The sequence below is a fragment of the Cebus imitator genome, unplaced genomic scaffold (assembly GCF_001604975.1).
Source record: "Cebus imitator isolate Cc_AM_T3 unplaced genomic scaffold, Cebus_imitator-1.0 Scaffold56, whole genome shotgun sequence".
Taxonomy (NCBI): Eukaryota; Metazoa; Chordata; class Mammalia; order Primates; family Cebidae; genus Cebus; species Cebus imitator.
This window is the reverse complement of record NW_016107371.1, coordinates 899,917-917,654: the sequence shown is the minus strand read 5'-3', so window position 1 is coordinate 917,654 and position 17,738 is coordinate 899,917. Positions and strand designations below refer to the sequence as shown.

Below are 17,738 nucleotides of genomic sequence, written 5' to 3'. Positions count from 1 at the left end.
GGAGTTTCACTCTTGTTACCCAGGCTGGAGTGCAATGGCACGATCTCGGCTCACCGCAACCTCCGCCTCCTGGGCTCAGGCAATTCTGCTGCCTCAACCTCCTGAGTAGCTGGGATTACAGGCACGCGCCACCATGCCCAGCTAATTTTTTGTATTTTTAGTAAGACGGGGTTTCACCATGTTGACCAGGATGGTCTCGATCTTTTGACCTCATGATCCACCCGCCTTGGCCTCCCAAAGTGCTGGGATTACAGGCTTGAGCCACCGCGCCCGGCTTGAGTTGTAGTTTAATTTTGCTTTTGCATAAAATGCTGTTTGCTTGGTTCTGCCTAAAGAGAGAACTCTGGCCCGAGCCTGGTGGCTCATGCCTGCAATCCCAGCACTTTGGAGGATGGCATGAGGCCAGGAATCTGAGACCAGCCTGGGCAACAAAGCAAGACCCCCGTCTCTATAAAAAATAAAAAAATTTATCCAGACCTGGTGGTGCATACCTGTATACCAGCTATTTAGGAGGCTGAGGCAGGAGGATTGCATGAGCTCAGGAGTTTGAGGCTACAGCGGGCCATGATTACACCACCACATTCCAGCCTGGAAAAAAACCTCAAAAAAAAAAAAAAAAAAAAAAAAGGTGGGGGAACTCTAAAAGTAAGCTCCTTCCTACAGCAGTTGCCCATACTCATAGGTGGAGTGCCCCATACTCCCATCCCTTTGGATGCCTACATATGATCAAGGCAGGCTATGCCTCCAGTGCAGAAGTCAGAAAACAAAATCAATAAACTTGGCAATGAATAAGGCTTTCTGGTCATCATCTGAACCATGAATATTACAGAAGCAGTTTCAGCGGTATAAGATATAAACACCGCCTTGTAGAAGTTTATTTTTAGGCCTCACTAATTCAATATAAGAGATCCTATGCTTAAGTCTTAGCCACCAGATAGTTTTCAGTATGTAAAGTAACATTCTGAAAACCAACCTCGTGCTTCTGGCAAGAGCCTCCTTTTCAAGATTGTTCCATGTTTCCATGTTATAGTTACCTGCCAGTCATTTTACTCAGTCATGGCTTCATTCATTCATTTGTTCACCAAATGCTATTTGTGATGGGCCCTAGCAAGACAAAGCAACCCCAGTGGAGACTCTGCTTCAAGGGGCTGACTGTGTAGCAGGAGGGAGACAGACAGAAGCAAACCCCACAGCGCATGACATTGCAAAGAAGATTGGCAATCATGATTAAAATGGGGATAGGCTGTCTTTCAGGTATTCTGTAATTTTTCTAAGCCTTGCTTTCAGGTTTTTTTTTTTTCCAATAGAGGAAAAATGCAAAATACAGGTGTAGAACATTTTTTGAGAAGGGATTTATCTTGACCACACTTAAATCATATACCTTGGGAATTAGGAACCAATATCATGTCACCTCCTCCAGGAAGGCTTCCCTGTTAGCACTCATGCCCCCTTCCCTAGGCACTCTCACTGAATCCACTGTCCATTCTGTGGCATGTCTGTCATATTGTCCCTTCACTATCACCACTGTTCCCTGCACACACACCTAGGTGCCCTTAGGGAGAAGGGACCACGTCTTATTCTGCAACCATAGCACCAGAAACACACTGGTAATTGAGAGCCAAAATGTTGAGTCAATTTGTCCCTAGTGCAAAAGCACTGTAAGTGAGAAGCACATTTTATACATTGGGAAAATAAGTTTGGTTTTGAAGAAATGGTGCTTCCTATACTCAGGAAAATAAATCATTATTTAAGGGACTAGATTTAAATATTAAAGTGGCATTTCCCCCCAAGGCTGAAAATAATTACAGATATTTCCCCACCTAGTAAAAGTTTATCTTCCACACTATATTAAGTTTAAAAATAGATAATGAAAGGTGTGCATTATTTTTGTTTAATGTAAATGTATGGAAACATACATTAACAGCATATATAAGTACACATAGAAAAATCTGGAAGAACACATATCAACATGCTAGCAGTTGATATCTCTAAGGGTTAGTATTTGAAATGATGCTGATTTTTTAATGTATCGCTATTCTCTTTTACTATTTTACTGTAGATATGTGCTATTGCTATGATAAGGAATCGCAAAGTTATTTGTATTTTAAAGAGAAACATTTAGCCTATTTCATAAGCCAAAATCATAAGATATAACTTTATGAAGCATCACCTTTACTATCAAAACCCAACATTGTCAGTGATTTATTACATGCATTTAAATCACTGAACTAGCATGGCGGAGTCCAGTGCTATTAGATAGCTTTGCTTCCGTTTTCCGTCTTCATGTCTGTGTTTATAATACTCAGAAAGTATCCAAGCAGCATTTGACTTGGAAATATTCTAGCAATAAAACCTGCCAAATTCTTTCTCTTTCTCTGTCTTCCTCCTTTCCCTAATTTTCCCTGCTAATACGTGGATTTGCTATCAGAACTCCAGCCTTCTTAAATTTAAGCTCAACCTCTGGTAAATTGATGTCAAAATTAAGTAAGCAATTAATTCTCTTTCCCTCCCTCTCTCTCTTCTTCAGTCCCTCTCTCCCTCCCCTCACTTCCCTGTACTTCGCCCTCTCTCTGAGGTATCTTTTGCTTTCAGGATGGCTCTATATAAAAGACATATTTGTTTTCTGTTCAGTGATAATTCTGCTGTACATCTTCTACTGGCCTATCTTTCTATTGTTTTCTTTGGCTGTCCAGTATGTTGCAAAATCTAGACAGTGTTATTGGACTAGTATAGAGTTTATTTGTTTGTTTTTTCTTTTTCCCAAAGGAATGATCACAGATTACAAAATGCAGCCCTAAAGAGCAGTTCTACAAATTATGTATGTTTTTTTTTTCTATCTGCAGCTGAATTCTTGCTGCCAGGATGGGGAAACAGAACAGCAAGCTGCGCCCGGAGGTCATGCAAGACTTGCTGGAAAGCACAGACTTTACAGAGCATGAGATCCAGGAATGGTATAAAGGCTTCTTGAGAGACTGTCCCAGTGGACATTTGTCAATGGAAGAGTTTAAGAAAATATATGGGAACTTTTTCCCTTATGGGGATGCTTCCAAATTTGCAGAGCATGTCTTCCGCACCTTTGATGCAAATGGAGATGGGACAATAGACTTTAGAGAATTCATCATCGCCCTGAGTGTAACTTCGAGGGGGAAGCTGGAGCAGAAGCTGAAATGGGCCTTCAGCATGTATGACCTGGATGGAAATGGCTATATCAGCAAGGCAGAGATGCTAGAGATCGTGCAGGTATGTAGCCTGAGCCCTTTAAAAAGAGAAGAGCATGTATCTCAAGTAAGAATTGGAAAGTGCACAGCATAGCACAGTGCAGAGGAATCTAAGAAAAAAAATGTCATTAGGCACTGTAGATGAAAAGTCAAACACTGCAAAACATTTGGAGATTTATTCTGAGCCAAATATGAATGATCAGTGGCCTATGACACAGTCCTCCAGAGGTCCTCAGAACATACGCCCAAGGTGGTTGGGGCACAGTCTAGTTTTACACATTTTAGAGAGACATGAAAGATCAATCAAATACATGAAAGATGTACGTTGGTTCCAACTGGAAGGGTGGGACAACTTGAAGGCTGGGGCCAGTGGGACTTCCAGGACATAGGTACATTTAAAAATTTTCTGATTGGCAATTGGTTGTAAAAGTTATGATCAATAAAAAGGTATGTCTGGATTATGATTAGAGGTTGTGGAGACCAAAGTTTTATCATACAGATGAAGATGCTAAGTAGCAGGCTTCAGAGAGAATAGCTTATAAATGTTTCATATCAGATGTAAGTGTTGCTGTTAATGCTGGTGGGCATTTCCTGAATCCCAAGAGGGAGGAGGGTATAGGAGGGTAGAATGAGGCATATCCAACTCTCCTTCCATCATGGCCTGAGCATGTTTTTCAGGTTAACTTTGGAATGCCCTTGGCTGAGAGGAGCAGTTCCTTCAGATGTTTAGGGGAGCATTCGAATTTTATTTTTTGGTTTACAGCACCATGTTAGCTCCTGCTCAATACTTTTGCCCAGTAGTCCTGGCTGCTGTTCGTCAATGGTTTTGTGATCAGCACTGATGTAGATGCAGACACTGGGGCAGGGAGGAAGCTTTAGTCCTTGTGGGATGATGAAATCAACAGTCCCCTAAGAACTCAGCCCTGAATAAATAGTTTAGGGAGGAAAATGGACCCTGTCCCTTTTCTGTGGAATCCAGTTTGTGAGAGAGACAGGGAGAATTGCAGAGAACACACAGAAGGCAGGAATTGGCCCCCACCCAGCCCTGTTGACTTCAGTCACCACATTTGCTAAGGAATGTAAAAAGTGATCATTGAAAGGAAGGTGCTTTGGGGCAATGTTGTTTGGAAAAAGTGAAAAGTAAAATAAATAAATAAATAAAGGAAGGTGCCTCAGCCTCGCAGAGGCATTTGCTTCACTGTAAAGCACCTCAGTCCATTCACAGGCCTACAGTGTTTCCAGGCTGTAACTATAAGGATACCCATTCCTTACAAAAGGCTCAGATACTCATGGCTCTTCAGAAGCTTGCAAAGGAGAGCTCGAATTTCTTAAAGTGTTTTCTACAGCACTGAGCCCTGATGATTAATATTCATGACCACAGAAAGGAAATATTGTAGTACCCTGAGGTGACTTCCAAATCATCAAAGAGATTAAATTAAATTTAGAGCCATTTTCATATTAAGGGCGATGTTATTCTATTCTGCTACTTTGCAAACTGACAATTCATGTATTCTGCCACATTCCTATGCTAATCTCCCTGCTTTCAATTATTCTGGATAAATTAGAATTTACTGTAGGATCTTACAGAGCTTCCCATTCTATTTCTTTTTCTTTTTTTCCCTCATTTGTTGAAAACTCACACTCCTCAGGCCTTGTCACTGCCACAGGAAGCTTTGTGCCTTTGTGGGGGCCATCTTTTTCTTTGTTCTGGCTGGTCTGCAGCACTTAGGAGAATGCCCATTTGCTTCAGAGGAGACACTGTCTGTTAAGTTTCTGTTTTGCACATTTCTAAATATCTGTTAGAAAGTAATGAGTTGGGGGCAAGCTGTGGACCAGAACTGTAAACAAATTAAGGTTCTATTTGTTAATATGAGTAACACCCATAGTTCGATAACAAGTCTTGATACATAAATTCTTAACTGAATCCCTGTCCCTCCATGACTCAGAAATTCAAGCAATTTATGAATGTTCACCTACAAACACCAGTAACTGGTCAGGATGAAGACTGGGGTGAAAACAAGTTTAATTAATTAAGCTTGACAATGAATGGGATATAGGACTCCAATTCATACATTTTCTAGTTGTTCTTCCCTGACATTGCTTCCTGTGGTTTAGCTTTGGTATCCACAGAATATTGTTTATAGGGACAAGCTGAAATTTTTTTGTATTTCCTAACATTGATAGAAAAAACTCTAAGATTTATGGGACTACTGTGGATTCTGTGTAGCTCTGGATCATACCGGATTAGTTTCCCTCTGGCAGCTATAACAGTGTTTCAGAAAGCCAGCCGCTTAAAAATACAATTTATTATCTTATACTTCTTGAGGTCAAAAGTCTGAAATCAGTTTCATTGGGCTAAAATTAAGGTATCCTCAGGGGTATGTTCCTTCTGGAGGCTGTTGGGAAGAATTCTTTCCCCTGCCTTTCCCTGATTCTAGAAGCTTCCCGAGTTCCTTGGCCAATGGCCCTCTTCATCCATCTTCAAAGGCAGCAACAGCAGATCGAGTCCTTCTCAGGCTGCCATCCTCTGTGTATGTTACTCTGCTTTTCTCTTCCACTTAAAAACATCCTGTGATTACACTGGGACCATGTGAATAGTTCAGGAGAATTTTTCCTTCCATCTCAATGTTCTTAATGTAATCACATCTGCAAAGTTTGTCTTCCTATAGAAGTTAACATATTCACAGCTTTCAGGATTAGGATGTAGACATCTTTGGGAGCCACAATTCAGTCTACCACATATGCCAAAATGCAGTTGTGTTCCTTTTTAAGAAAATATTTTTGTGCTATGTCAACATCTGGGTGATTGAGTAAAACCATATGCAGATTTATTTTTAGGACCTCAAATGAACATTTTTGCATTCCTATGTTTGTTTTTTTTATACACTTTTTTTAAAAAAATTATACTTTAAGTTCTGGGATACATATGCAGAACGTGCAGGTTTGTTACATAGGTATATACGTGCCATGGTGGTTTGCTGCACCTATCAGCTGGTCATTTACATTAGGTATTTGTTCTAATGCTATCCCTCTCCTTAACCCCCACCCCTGACAGGCCCTGGTGTGTGATGTTCCCCTCCCTGTGCCCATATATTCTCATTGTTCAACTCCCACTTATGAGTGAGAACATACGGTGTTTGGTTTTCTGTTCCTGTGTTAGTTTGCTGAGAATGATGGTCTCCAGCTTCATCCATGTCCCTCAAAGGACATGAACTCATTCTTTTTTATGGCTGCATAGTATTCTATGGTGTATATGTGCCACATTTTCTTTATCCAGTCTAATATTGATGGGCATTTTGGTTGGTTCCAAATCTTTGCTATTGTGAACAGTGCTGCAATAAACATACGTGCGCATATGTCGTTATAATAGAATGATTTATATTCCTTTGGATATATACCTAGTAATGGGATTGCTTGGTCAAATGCTTGCCTGTTTTGATTACTGTAGCCTTGTGGTATAGTTTGAAGTCAGGTAGTGTGATGCCTCCAGCTTAGTTTTTTTTTTGTTTGTTTGTTTTTTTGCTGAGGATTGTCTTGGCTATGTGGGCTCTTTTTTGCTTCCATATGAAGTTTCAGGTGGTTTTTTCCAATTCTGTGAAGAAAGCCAATGGTAGCTTGATGGGGATAGAATTGAATCTAAAAATTACTTTAGGCAGTATGGCCATTTTCACGATATTGATTCTTCCTAACCATGAGCAGGAATAGTTATATCAATGTTAAAGAAGACTTCAGAGAAAAGAAAATTACTGTGGACAGAGAGGGACATTATATAATGATAAAAGGACCAATCTACCAAAAAGACATAGCAAACATACATATTTTGCATGCAAATCCTAAATATATACCCAAATAAAGTGTTATAAAATATGTGAAACAAAACTGATAGAACTGAAAAAAGAAATAGACAAATCCATAATTAGAGGTAAAAACCTCAACATACTTCTCTCAATAACTGATAGAACAACTAGACAGAAAACCAGCAAACAGAGAAGACAACAACATTATCAATCCACTGGAGGCCCACTCCAGACCCTGTTTGCCTGGGTATCACCAGTGGAGGCTGATGAACAGCAAAGATTTAGCCTGTTTACATTTAAGGTTAATATTGTTATGTGTGAATTTGATCCTGTCATTATGATGCTAGCTGGTTATTTCGCCTATTAGTTGATGCAGTTTCTTCACAGTGTCAATGGTCTTTACATTTTGGTTTGTTTTTGCAGTGACCAGTACCAGTTTTTCCTTTCCATATTTAGTGCTTCCTTCAGGAGCTCTTGTAAGGCAGGCCTGGTGGTGACAAAATCCCTCAGCATTGCTTGTCTGTAAAGGATTTTATTTCTCCTGCATTTATAAAGCTTAGTTTGGCTGGATATGAAATTCTGTGTTGAAAATTCTTTTCTTTAAGAATATTGAATATTTGCCCCACTCTCTTCTGGCTTTTAGGATTTCTACAGAGAGATCTGCTGTTAGTCTGATGGGCTTCCCTTTGTGGGTGACCTGACCTTTCTCTTTGGCTCCCCTTAACCAAAACCTTAGTGAATCTGATGACTATGTGTCTTGGGGTTGCTTTTCTCAAGGAGTATCTTTGTGGTGTTCTCTGTATTTCCTGAATTTGAATGTTGGCTTGTCTTGCTATGTTGGGGATGCTCTTCTGGATAATATACTGAAGTGTGTTTTCCAACTTGGTTCCATTTTCCTTGTCACTTTCAGATACACCAATCAAATGTAGGTTTGGTCTTTTCACATAGTCCCATATTTCTTGGAGGCTTTCCTTTTTCCTTTCCGTCCTTTTCTCTCTAATCTTGTCTTCATACTTTATTTCCTTAAGCTGATCTTCAATTGCTGATACCTTTTCTTCTGCTTGATCAATTCAGCTGTTATTTGTGTATGCTTCACGAAGTTCTCATGGTCTCTTTCAGCTCCATAAGATCATTTATGTTCTTCTCTAAACTGGTTATTCTAGTTAGCAATACCTCTAACTTTTTATCAAGTTTCTTAGCTTCCTTGCATTGGGTTAAAACATGCTCCTTTAGCTTGGAGACATTTGTAATTACCCACCTTCTGAACACTACTTGTGTCAATTTGTCAAACTCATTCTGCATCCAGTTTTGTTCCCTTGCTGGCAAGGAGTTGTGATCCTTTGGCAAAGATAAGGCATTCTGGTACTGGGAATTTTCAGCCTTTTTGCCTTGGTTTTTCTTCATCTTCATGGATTTATATACCTTTGGTCTTTGCTGTTGGTGACCTTGAGATGGAGTTTTTGCATAGTCGTCCTTTTTATTGATGTTGATGCTATTGCTTTCTGTTTGTTCATTTTCATTCTAATAGGCCCTGTTCTGCAGGTCTGCTGGAGTTTGCTGAAGGTCCATGCAGATGTTTGCCTGGGTATCACCAGTGGAGGCTGCAGAACAGCAAAGATTGCTGCTGCTCCTTCCTCTGGAAGCTTGATCCCAGAGGGTCACCTGCCAGATGCCAGCTGGAACTCTCCTATATGAGGTGTCTGTTGACCCCTGCTGGGAAGTGTCTCCCAGTCAGGAGACACAGAGGTCAGGGACCCACTTGAGGAGGCAGTCTGTCCCTTAGCAGAGCTCGAGCTCTATGCTGGGAGATCCACTGCTCTCTTCAGAGCTGGCAGGCAGGAATATTTAAGTCTGCTGAAGCTGTGCCCACAGCTGCCCCTTCTCCCAAGTGCTCTGTCCCAGGGAGATGGAAGTTTTATCTGTAAGCCCCTGATTGGGAGAGGAGGATAAGAGATGCCCAACCCAGAGAGGAGGAATCTAGAGAGGCGGCCTGGCTACAGCAGCTTTGTAGTGCTGTGGTGGGCTCCTCCCAGTCTAAACTTCCCAGTGGCTTTGCTTACACTGTGAGGGGAAAATCACCTACTCAAGCCTCAGTAATGGCAGATGCCCCTCCCGCAACCAAGCTCGAGAGTCTCAGCTTGACTTCAGACTGCTGTGTTGGCAGTGAGAATTTCAAGCCAGTGGATCTTAGCTTGCTGGGCTCCATGGGGGTGGGATCCACTGAGTGAGACCATTTGGCTCCCTGGCTTCAGCCCCCTTTTTTAGGGGAGTGAATGGTTCTTTCTTGCTATCATTCCAGGAACCACTGGGGTATGGGAAAAACAAAACAAAACAACAACAACAAAAAAACTCCTGCAGCTAGCTTGGTGTCAGCCCAAATGGCTGCCCAGTTTTGTGCTTGAAACCCAGGGTCCTGGTGGTGTAGGTACCCGAGGGAATCTCCTGGTCTGCAGGTTGTGAAGCCCATGGGAAACGCATAGTATCTGGGCTGGACAGCATTGTCCCTCACAGCACAGTCCCTCATGACTTCCCTTGGCTAGGGGAAGAAGTTCCCTGACCCCTTGAGCTTTCTGGGTGAGGCAACACCCCACCCTGTTTGTGCTTGCCTTCTGTGGGCTGCACCTACTGTCTAACCAGTCCCAATGAGATGAACCAGGTACCTCAGTTGGAGATGCAGAAATCACCCACCTTCTGTGTTGGGCTTGGTGGGAGCTGCAGACCAGAGCTGTTCCTGTTGGGCCTTCTTTTCTGGGAACCTCATATGTTTATTTTTCAGTGACAAATTTAGGAGCATAATTTAGGCTCAATATTTTATTATCACATCAAAAATCATCTCTCAGGAGTCTTAGGCCAGATCAGAACCCTGACCTTTCCTCCTGTTACAGCAGATTGTCTCCTCCCATTAGTGGCCAAGGTCAGCCCACCACTCAAGCAGAAGAATTGTCCCTGCCTGACACAGCTCCTGTCCCTCAGCCCTGCTGGAGACAGATCTGAATACCCACACCATCACAGCACAAGCTGTGTCTAAGGAAGGGGTCAACAAAGCAAGTGAGTGGCATAACTGATTCTATCATGAATGCTTATATGTGTTTGGCATCTTGAGGCATGGAGGGAATGTTGACCTTATGGATCCATGAATGGGACCACACCACTTTTAGGGAGATAATGTGGGAAGAAAATGGAATTTCATTTGCCTCCCTTCTGTTCTCAAAAAGTAAGACCCTTGAAAGGTCAAGTTTTAACTATAGGATGCTCATTGACTATATGTATACATGCTGTGTTGCTTGATCCTTATGACTCAATGAAAATGATAGGCGTAGACAACATTTGATCATCTGTACCCAAAGCAAAGATGAAGCAGGAACCAAAGGACGAATAGGCATGTGAGGGTGAGGCAGGAAAATAGGGATTGGAGCCAGGAAATAAGGCCAATTCACACTTCAGCCGTAACAGGAAATATCCTCTCCTTGCCATAAATGACTTTGTAACTTTACTTCATCCTCTCCATTTACATAGGATGTACCCAAAGTAACCAACAGAATCTTCTGGTGGTTATTTAAACTCCCCAAAATTCTGGAACAAGGCCTTTGAGCCTCTATGCTCAGGCCCGCTCCCACACTGTGGAGCATACTTTCATTTTCAATAAATCCCTTCATTCCTTCTTTGCTTCAGGTGTTTTGTCCAACTCTTTGTTCAAGATGCCAAGAACCTGGACACCCTCCACTTTTAACAAGAGTAGCTGTCTTGGACAAAGCAGGTTGATATTGCCTTGCCTTTTTAAAATTTCCCTTTTCCTTCTTTCCCATCTCCTTGAGTCACAATTTTCCATCATTGAGCGCCAAGCTCAACTTCTCTTTTTACAAAGGTAGCGGTGTCACTGATTCTGCCAAGGATGCTTATATGTGCTCTGGAATCTTGAGGGGTGGGTATCCATGTATTAAGGGTATAGACCCCAAGGTGGAGTGCCTGGCTTCCAGTCATGATTCTACTCCCTTAGTAGCTATGTGCCCTTGAACAAGTTACTGAACATTCTGGCATCCATTTCCTGATTTCTGGATTGGAACTAATGGAAACACCTAAATGATGGATGATTGTTAAGTGTTAGTCATTACAAGTAAGCTGCCTACAACAGTGCCTGCATGGGCTACTCACTCAATAACTGTTGGCTGCCATTATTACTGCCACAATTTCCAGAGCTGAGACAGGATGTTTTCCTACTAAATAAATGGAGTTCATTTCCAATTTAATGGAGAAAGTAATGGATAGAGTCTTCCATTAAGTTTTCAGTTAAATTTAGTTAGTTATAAAATGCATGTTCACAAAGAAAAGGGAGGTGCCCCATTAAATCTCCAATTGGTGGAAATCACAGAAGAGCTATTCTTGACTTTAGGACTCCTAGCTTCTTTACCTACTGCCTTTATCAGCAGAGAGCAGCCCATGGGGAACAAACTAAAACTTCTGAGCTATGATGTTCATAGGACTCAGATTAAAGAAATAATCATGCTTCCAGGAAAGAATGTAGTTGGCCCCAGGACTTCCCCAAATCTTGTTGATCTGAGCCCACAATCACACATCATGCATCGGGATGGTTTGGGGGACAGTCTGTCTGGGTTTGTTCTTAAGTTCAAATTAGAGCCTTTCTAAAAGAATCCAAAGGTTGACGTCACGTTACTCATAGCAGTCCTTAGGGTTCTGACTTTAAAGATAAGATTAGAATAACATGTAATTAGCATTTTCACTACTTAGATGTTAATGATTGTTTCAGAAATACTTGGGAGTCCACATATCTGTTGTTTATTTATTTATTATTATTATTATTATTATTATTATTATTATTGTGATGGAGTTTTGCTCTGTTGCCCAGGCTGGAATGCAGTGGCATGATCTTGGCTCACCTCAACCTCTGTCTCCTGGGTTCAAGAGATTCTACTGGCTCAGCTTCCCAAGTAGCTGAGACTACAGATGCCTGCTATCACGCCTGGCTAAGTACCTGTTGTCTTAGAGCCAGACTTTCCCTCCTAGTTGTGATTCAGGGTTAATTGACATTTTTGATGAAGGCAAGGTGAACTTAAGAACACCCCAGTCTACATTTCATACCTTTTAAATGAGTGAAACCTGAAGGAAGGCATTTGGAAATATACTGGCAACCCACAACAGGAGAATTTGGCTTTGTTACTTTTAGCAGAATGGGAAAAAAGTTTTTCTGATTCACCCCTGTGATGAATGAGGCATACATATCTATATAGCAGCCAGATGAGGAGTGGGGAGTTATGGGGATGGTGGTAGCCATACAAAAGCAGCTTATCCTCCATGGACACCAAATGAACACACAGAATAATCCCCACTCATTTCCAGAGTTCCCACCATGACCAATCCACACAACCAGCCTGTTAGTAGTTCTGCCACCAAGGATGAAAATAAGGGCCAGAGAGACTTCCTTATGTTTTTTTTTTTTTAAAGCACATTCTGAGTACCATTTGCAGTTTTTCCCTCAAAGACCGTTCCAAATAGACACTCTGTCACTTTTAATATGGTTCTTGCAGACCTGAAACACTGTGCTCTTCTGATTCTGGGAGGGGAAAAGGAGGAGCGAGGGGAAGAGTTTCTAGTTCATCTTACATTCACCTCCAAACCCTGTGTAATTCTGTTATGAGCGTGGACCACAGACGTGGCGCTAGAATGCAACTTAGATTTCTTTCCTGGAAAAAACTCTTTAATGCAATTGCTTAGGCTAGTGACTTCCTCCAGGAACTGACTTTAGTGCTTGCTTATCAGATGTTGTTGGGTTTGTTCCTTTCTTATCAAGGGATTAATCTTATTATTGCAAACCACACTATGGCTTAAGAGTTTAAGTCAAATCAAGTATGGTATCTGGCAAACATGAATGAGTGCCTCCTAGCTTCTCATGCTTATTGGCAATCCTTGATGTTCCCTGGCTTGCAGCTGCATCACTGTATTCTCTGCCTCCATCATCATCATAGGGTGTTATCCCTGTGATATCCCTATGCCCAACTTTCTCTCCTTATAAAGACACCAGTCATTGGATTAGGGAGTACGCAAATCCATTATGATCTCATTTTAACTTGATTGCATCTGCGAAGACCGGATTTCCAGATGAGGTCATGTTCATAGGTTTCAGGTAGATCTGAATTTTTGCAGGATACTATTCAACCTAGTATACAAACACTGCCTCATTTAATCTTCATGACAACCATAGTAGTCCCATTTTATGGATGAAGAAGCAACTTCCTTCCTGATCTTTATCTCCACTGTGTCCAACTCTTAATGAATCTCTTTATTAAGATGTTGCACTGGTACAAAGTCAATATTCCAAAAACAAATTCATCCCTGCCCAAACCTCCCCACCACTCCCTTTTTTTTTAATAGTCTTACTATCCATCCTCTAATCAAGTCAAAGACATCTTTGGCACTCCTCCACCATCTCTATATTTAGACAGTCACCAGACCTATTAAATTTGCCTCCTTGGTATTTTTTAACCTTATCATTCCTGTGCATTCCTTCTGTCACTGTCTCATTTCAAGTCAGTGGTGATACTCGTCACTTTTAGAGATGATCAATTAGAAGTTTTCCAATCTTATGTAAAGTGCTATGCAAAGGCAGCTTCAGATGACTCCCTCCAAAGAGGCCTTTACCCTCCTAAACAGTGGTTCTGGAGTTGCTGTGTTTCAGGCTTCACATTTCCAACCTATATTACTATAACTTTTTCCTAGTTAACTATTCTGCATATCAAAACCTACACAAAAGTTACTGACTTAAAACAACAATCATTTATTTAGCCCATGAATCTGATATTGGGCAGATCGGTGGGATCTCATTTCTGTTCCATGCAGCATCAGCTGGGGTGGCTCGAAATTGCCTGGGAGCTGGAACAGCTGAGGCTGCTTGCACCTGGGACCTCCCTCTGTATCTCTGTGTAGTCTCTCTCCTCCGTGGTGGCTTTGGGGTGGCCAGATTCCTCACTTGGCAGCTCAGAGCTTAAAAAGCACAGGTCCCAAGAAAGAGAACCAGGCAGAAGTGTTTCTCCTTTTATGACCTGACTTTGGAGGTCACCGAGCATCACTTCTCCCATCCACCCCTACTCCAGGCAGTCACAGAGCTCTACAGTTCACCAAGGCCTCCAGGTTCAAGGGGAGGGGAACTAGAGTCCACCTGGAGGGGGCGGAGGCGAGGTTCTGGAAAATTGTGTGGGATTAGAAATCCTGTTCTGGCCATTTCTGGAAAACACAATCTTCACAACACATTTCTAATAGCTCTTCCTGCCTCCCATCAAGCCCTCTCCCAATTCATTCTTCCCCACTGATGCCAGAGTGATCTTTCAAGACTGAGTATGATCATGTTAACCATGTTTCTCTCCTGCTTAAAATCTTTGAGTATCTTCCCCTTCATATTTACTTTATTTTTTATTTTTTTGAGACAGAATCTCACTCTGCTGCCCAGGCTGGAGCGCAATGGCACGATCTCAGCTCACTGCAACCTCCATCTCCCAGATTCAAGTGATTCTCCTGCTTCAGCCTCCTGAGTAGCTGGAATTACAGGCATTTGTCAACACACCCAGCTAATTTTTGTATTTTTAGTAGAGACAAGGTTTTTACCATGTTGGCCAGGCTGATCTCGAACTCCTAACCTCATGATCTCAGCCTCCCAAAGTTCTGGGATTGCAGGTGTGAGCCATAGCGCTCAGCCTATTTTTAATTTTTTTTTTAAAACGGAGTTTTTGGCACAATCTTGGCTTACTGCAACCTCCGCCTCCTGGGCTTAAGCAATTCTTCTGTCACAGTCTCCTGAGTAGCTGGGATTGCAGGTGCCTGCCACCATGCCTGGCTAATTTTTGTGTTTGTAGTAAAGATGGGGTTTTACCATGTTGGCCAGGCTGGTTTTGAACTCCTGACCTCAGGTGATCCACCCGCCTCAGCCTCCCAAAGTGCTGGGATTACAGGTGTGAGCCACCAGCCCCCATTCACTTTAAATGACGTCCAAATTTCTTAATGAGGCATGTAACCGCCTCTATGACTGGGTCCCCGTCTCTCTCAAGACTCATCTCACATTTATGGCCTCTGAATGGCTATTTGTGGCCTTTGAATGCTCCATGCCTCAGCTAAATGTCAACTGGAAGATTCCAGAAGGCACCATGGCCTCTTGTATCCCACAGCCTTTTCTCATGTGAGGTCCTAGAGTGCACTTGTACCACATTTCCCTCTCACTCAATGGAGTTGTCTCCTCTGCCCCCCACACCCCAGTCCCACGTTTCACTCTGTTGTTGATCTCCATCATAATCCTCTTATTTTTTTGTTAATTTCAAGTAGATTGATATTTTGTAATCATGAACAACTCCACTACAAGATATAATTACTTTATGATCTCTTCAACAGGGCTTTACCATGTTGAGCACTGGATATTTTTATAGCTCTATAAATGTTCTTAAACATTCTTCCAAGACACAGTTAAATTAACTTGGAAACAGTTTGAACTTTCCAGGTCTTGCTTCTCAGATTCATTAGCTGACATGAGAGTAGCTCTCAGCTAGAACTGATTACTCCCACTACTGAGGCCAGACCTTTCTGAATAGCCAGTGCCCCACAAATCATGAGGCTCTCCCTCTGACTGATGGAAACAGGCACGCTTCTTGACCTTGTGGGAGGGCCAGGCACTCTTCCCTTTAATCCTTTTACTTGGTTCTTTTTTCCCAGTACTGGTTAGTTTATTCCCATGTGTAGACTGACTGTGCTGAATACTTGAGGGGGACTTGCCACAGCTCTCTGGAGTTCTCTCTGTGCTGCTCTCTCCTCTCCTTCTCTCTCTCTCCCCTCCTTTTGTGTGTGTGTTTGTATGCGTGCGTGTGTGTGTGATGACTCACTTTGTTGTCCAGGCTGGAGTGCAATGGCATGATCTTTGCTCACTGCAACCTCCACCTCCCTGGTTCAAGCGATTCTCCTGCCTCAGCCTCCCGAGTAGCTGGAATTACAGGCATCTGCCACCATGCCCAGCTAATTTTTGTATTTTTAGTAGAGATGGAGTTTCACCATGTTGGCCAGGCTGGTCTCGAACTCCTGACCTCAAGTGATCTGCCTGCCTTGGCCTCCCAAAGTGCTGGGGTTACAGGCATGAGCCACCATGCCTGGCCCACTCTCTCCTCTCTGTTACTCTGTCCAGTGATCACTACCCACTTTGGTGTCTCCAGACTCTCGACGCCATCTGCCCATCAGTGAGTCCACCAGGTATCACATGGGTCCCTGCTCCTGGCACTGTGGCTTAGAAACCCTCTCAAGGCATTAGGCTGGGACCAATATAGGACTTACCTCACTTGTTTTCATTTTCTCAGGGATCACTGTCCTTTGTTGCCCAGTTTCCAGTGTCTTGTAAACTGTTGTTTTATGTCTGTTGTTTTGGGGGTTTGTTGTTTCCTCTGCTTCAGGTGGGAGGGTGTGTTCAATCCCTATGACTCCATCTTAGCTGGAAGCTGCACTCTCTGCTCTCATGCGAATGTGTTTTTGTGTTGACCTGACCTGCTGCCACCTGTCCTGCGAGTTCCTTCAAGGCAGGGCCGTGCTGATGCCAAAGGATTTAGTATCCTTTTTGTGCTATTCATAAAGTCCACAAATGTTTGTTGAATAAAGTAAGTGTTAGACTCCAAAACATGCAAAGATAAATAAGACAATATCTGTCTTGAAGAAACTTAGAAACCTTTGGGAAGACAAATCTCATGAAGAAGCATTCTAGGCTAACAATTTTTTTTTTTTTTTTTTAAAAGAAAAAAAAAAAAGGCCGGGCGCAGTGGCTTACGCCTGTAATCCCAGCACTTTGGGAGGCCGAGGCAGGTGGATCACGAGGTCAAGAGATCGAGACCATCCTGGTCAACACGGTGAAACCCCGTCTCTACTAAAAATATAAAAAATTAGCTGGGCATGGTGGCGCGTGCCTGTAATCCCAGCTACTCAGGAGGCTGAGGCAGGAGAATTGCCTGAACCCAGGAGGCGGAGGTTGTGGTGAGCCGAGATCGCGCCATTGCACTCCAGCCTGGGTAACAAGAGCGAAACTCCGTCTCAAAAAAAAAAAGGAACAGAACACAGCCCAGATGAAGAGGGAGTGAGAGTAAGAGTCAGTCCTGGTGCAGACAGAATGTTCTTGAGGCACTACTTTCGTAAACTGTTCACAGATGTTTTGTAACAGAAGGGTTCCAGTCAAACCAGTTTCAGAAAACCTGGGTTAAATAGAGTTCCACAGGTGTCTTTTCTGCAGGAATTCCCAGAATCTTTAATATGTTCATGTCCGTTGTGACGTTTGGAGAAAGGGATAAAGTAAGCAGTGTTCCCCAATACTGTTTTGATGATGGGATCTCTCTAATCTTAACACATCTTGGAAGACTGACATTTCTTGGAAAGCATATTGGGAGACTCCTTTACAGCACTGTCAATGTGTGATTGTTCAGTCCTCATTTCTGTATCTTCAGTATCCATGGACCTGCTTCTGTGGAAAAGCCTCTTGCTCTTCTGCCATTGGACACCTCAGAACATAAAGTTCTTACTGTGTTAAGGCTCCATCTAACTTCCTGTAAGTCTTCAAGTTATGAAAGGGCATAGTGCTGGGTGATTTTGAATAGTACTGTGTGCAGGGAGTGCAGTATGCAGATATTAGACTTTCTCATTACATTTAAGAATCACAGTATCGAGCTGTGTGCAGTGGCTCATGCCTGTAATCCCAACA

At 42.5% G+C, this 17,738-nt stretch overlaps 1 protein-coding gene across 5 annotated transcripts in view; it reads left to right on the top strand.

Moving 5' to 3' along the window:
- The window catches only part of NCALD (neurocalcin delta), a 446,431-nt gene that overhangs the window by 402,088 nt on the left and 26,605 nt on the right, over positions 1–17,738 (top strand). For all 5 annotated transcript variants that reach the window (XM_017528902.1, XM_017528903.2, XM_037738648.1 and 2 more), the window contains one exon: positions 2,844–3,240. In XM_017528902.1, the coding sequence (XP_017384391.1) occupies positions 2,863–3,240 (378 nt within the window). In that variant the 5' untranslated portion in view covers positions 2,844–2,862. The remainder of the gene's footprint in view (positions 1–2,843; positions 3,241–17,738) is intronic.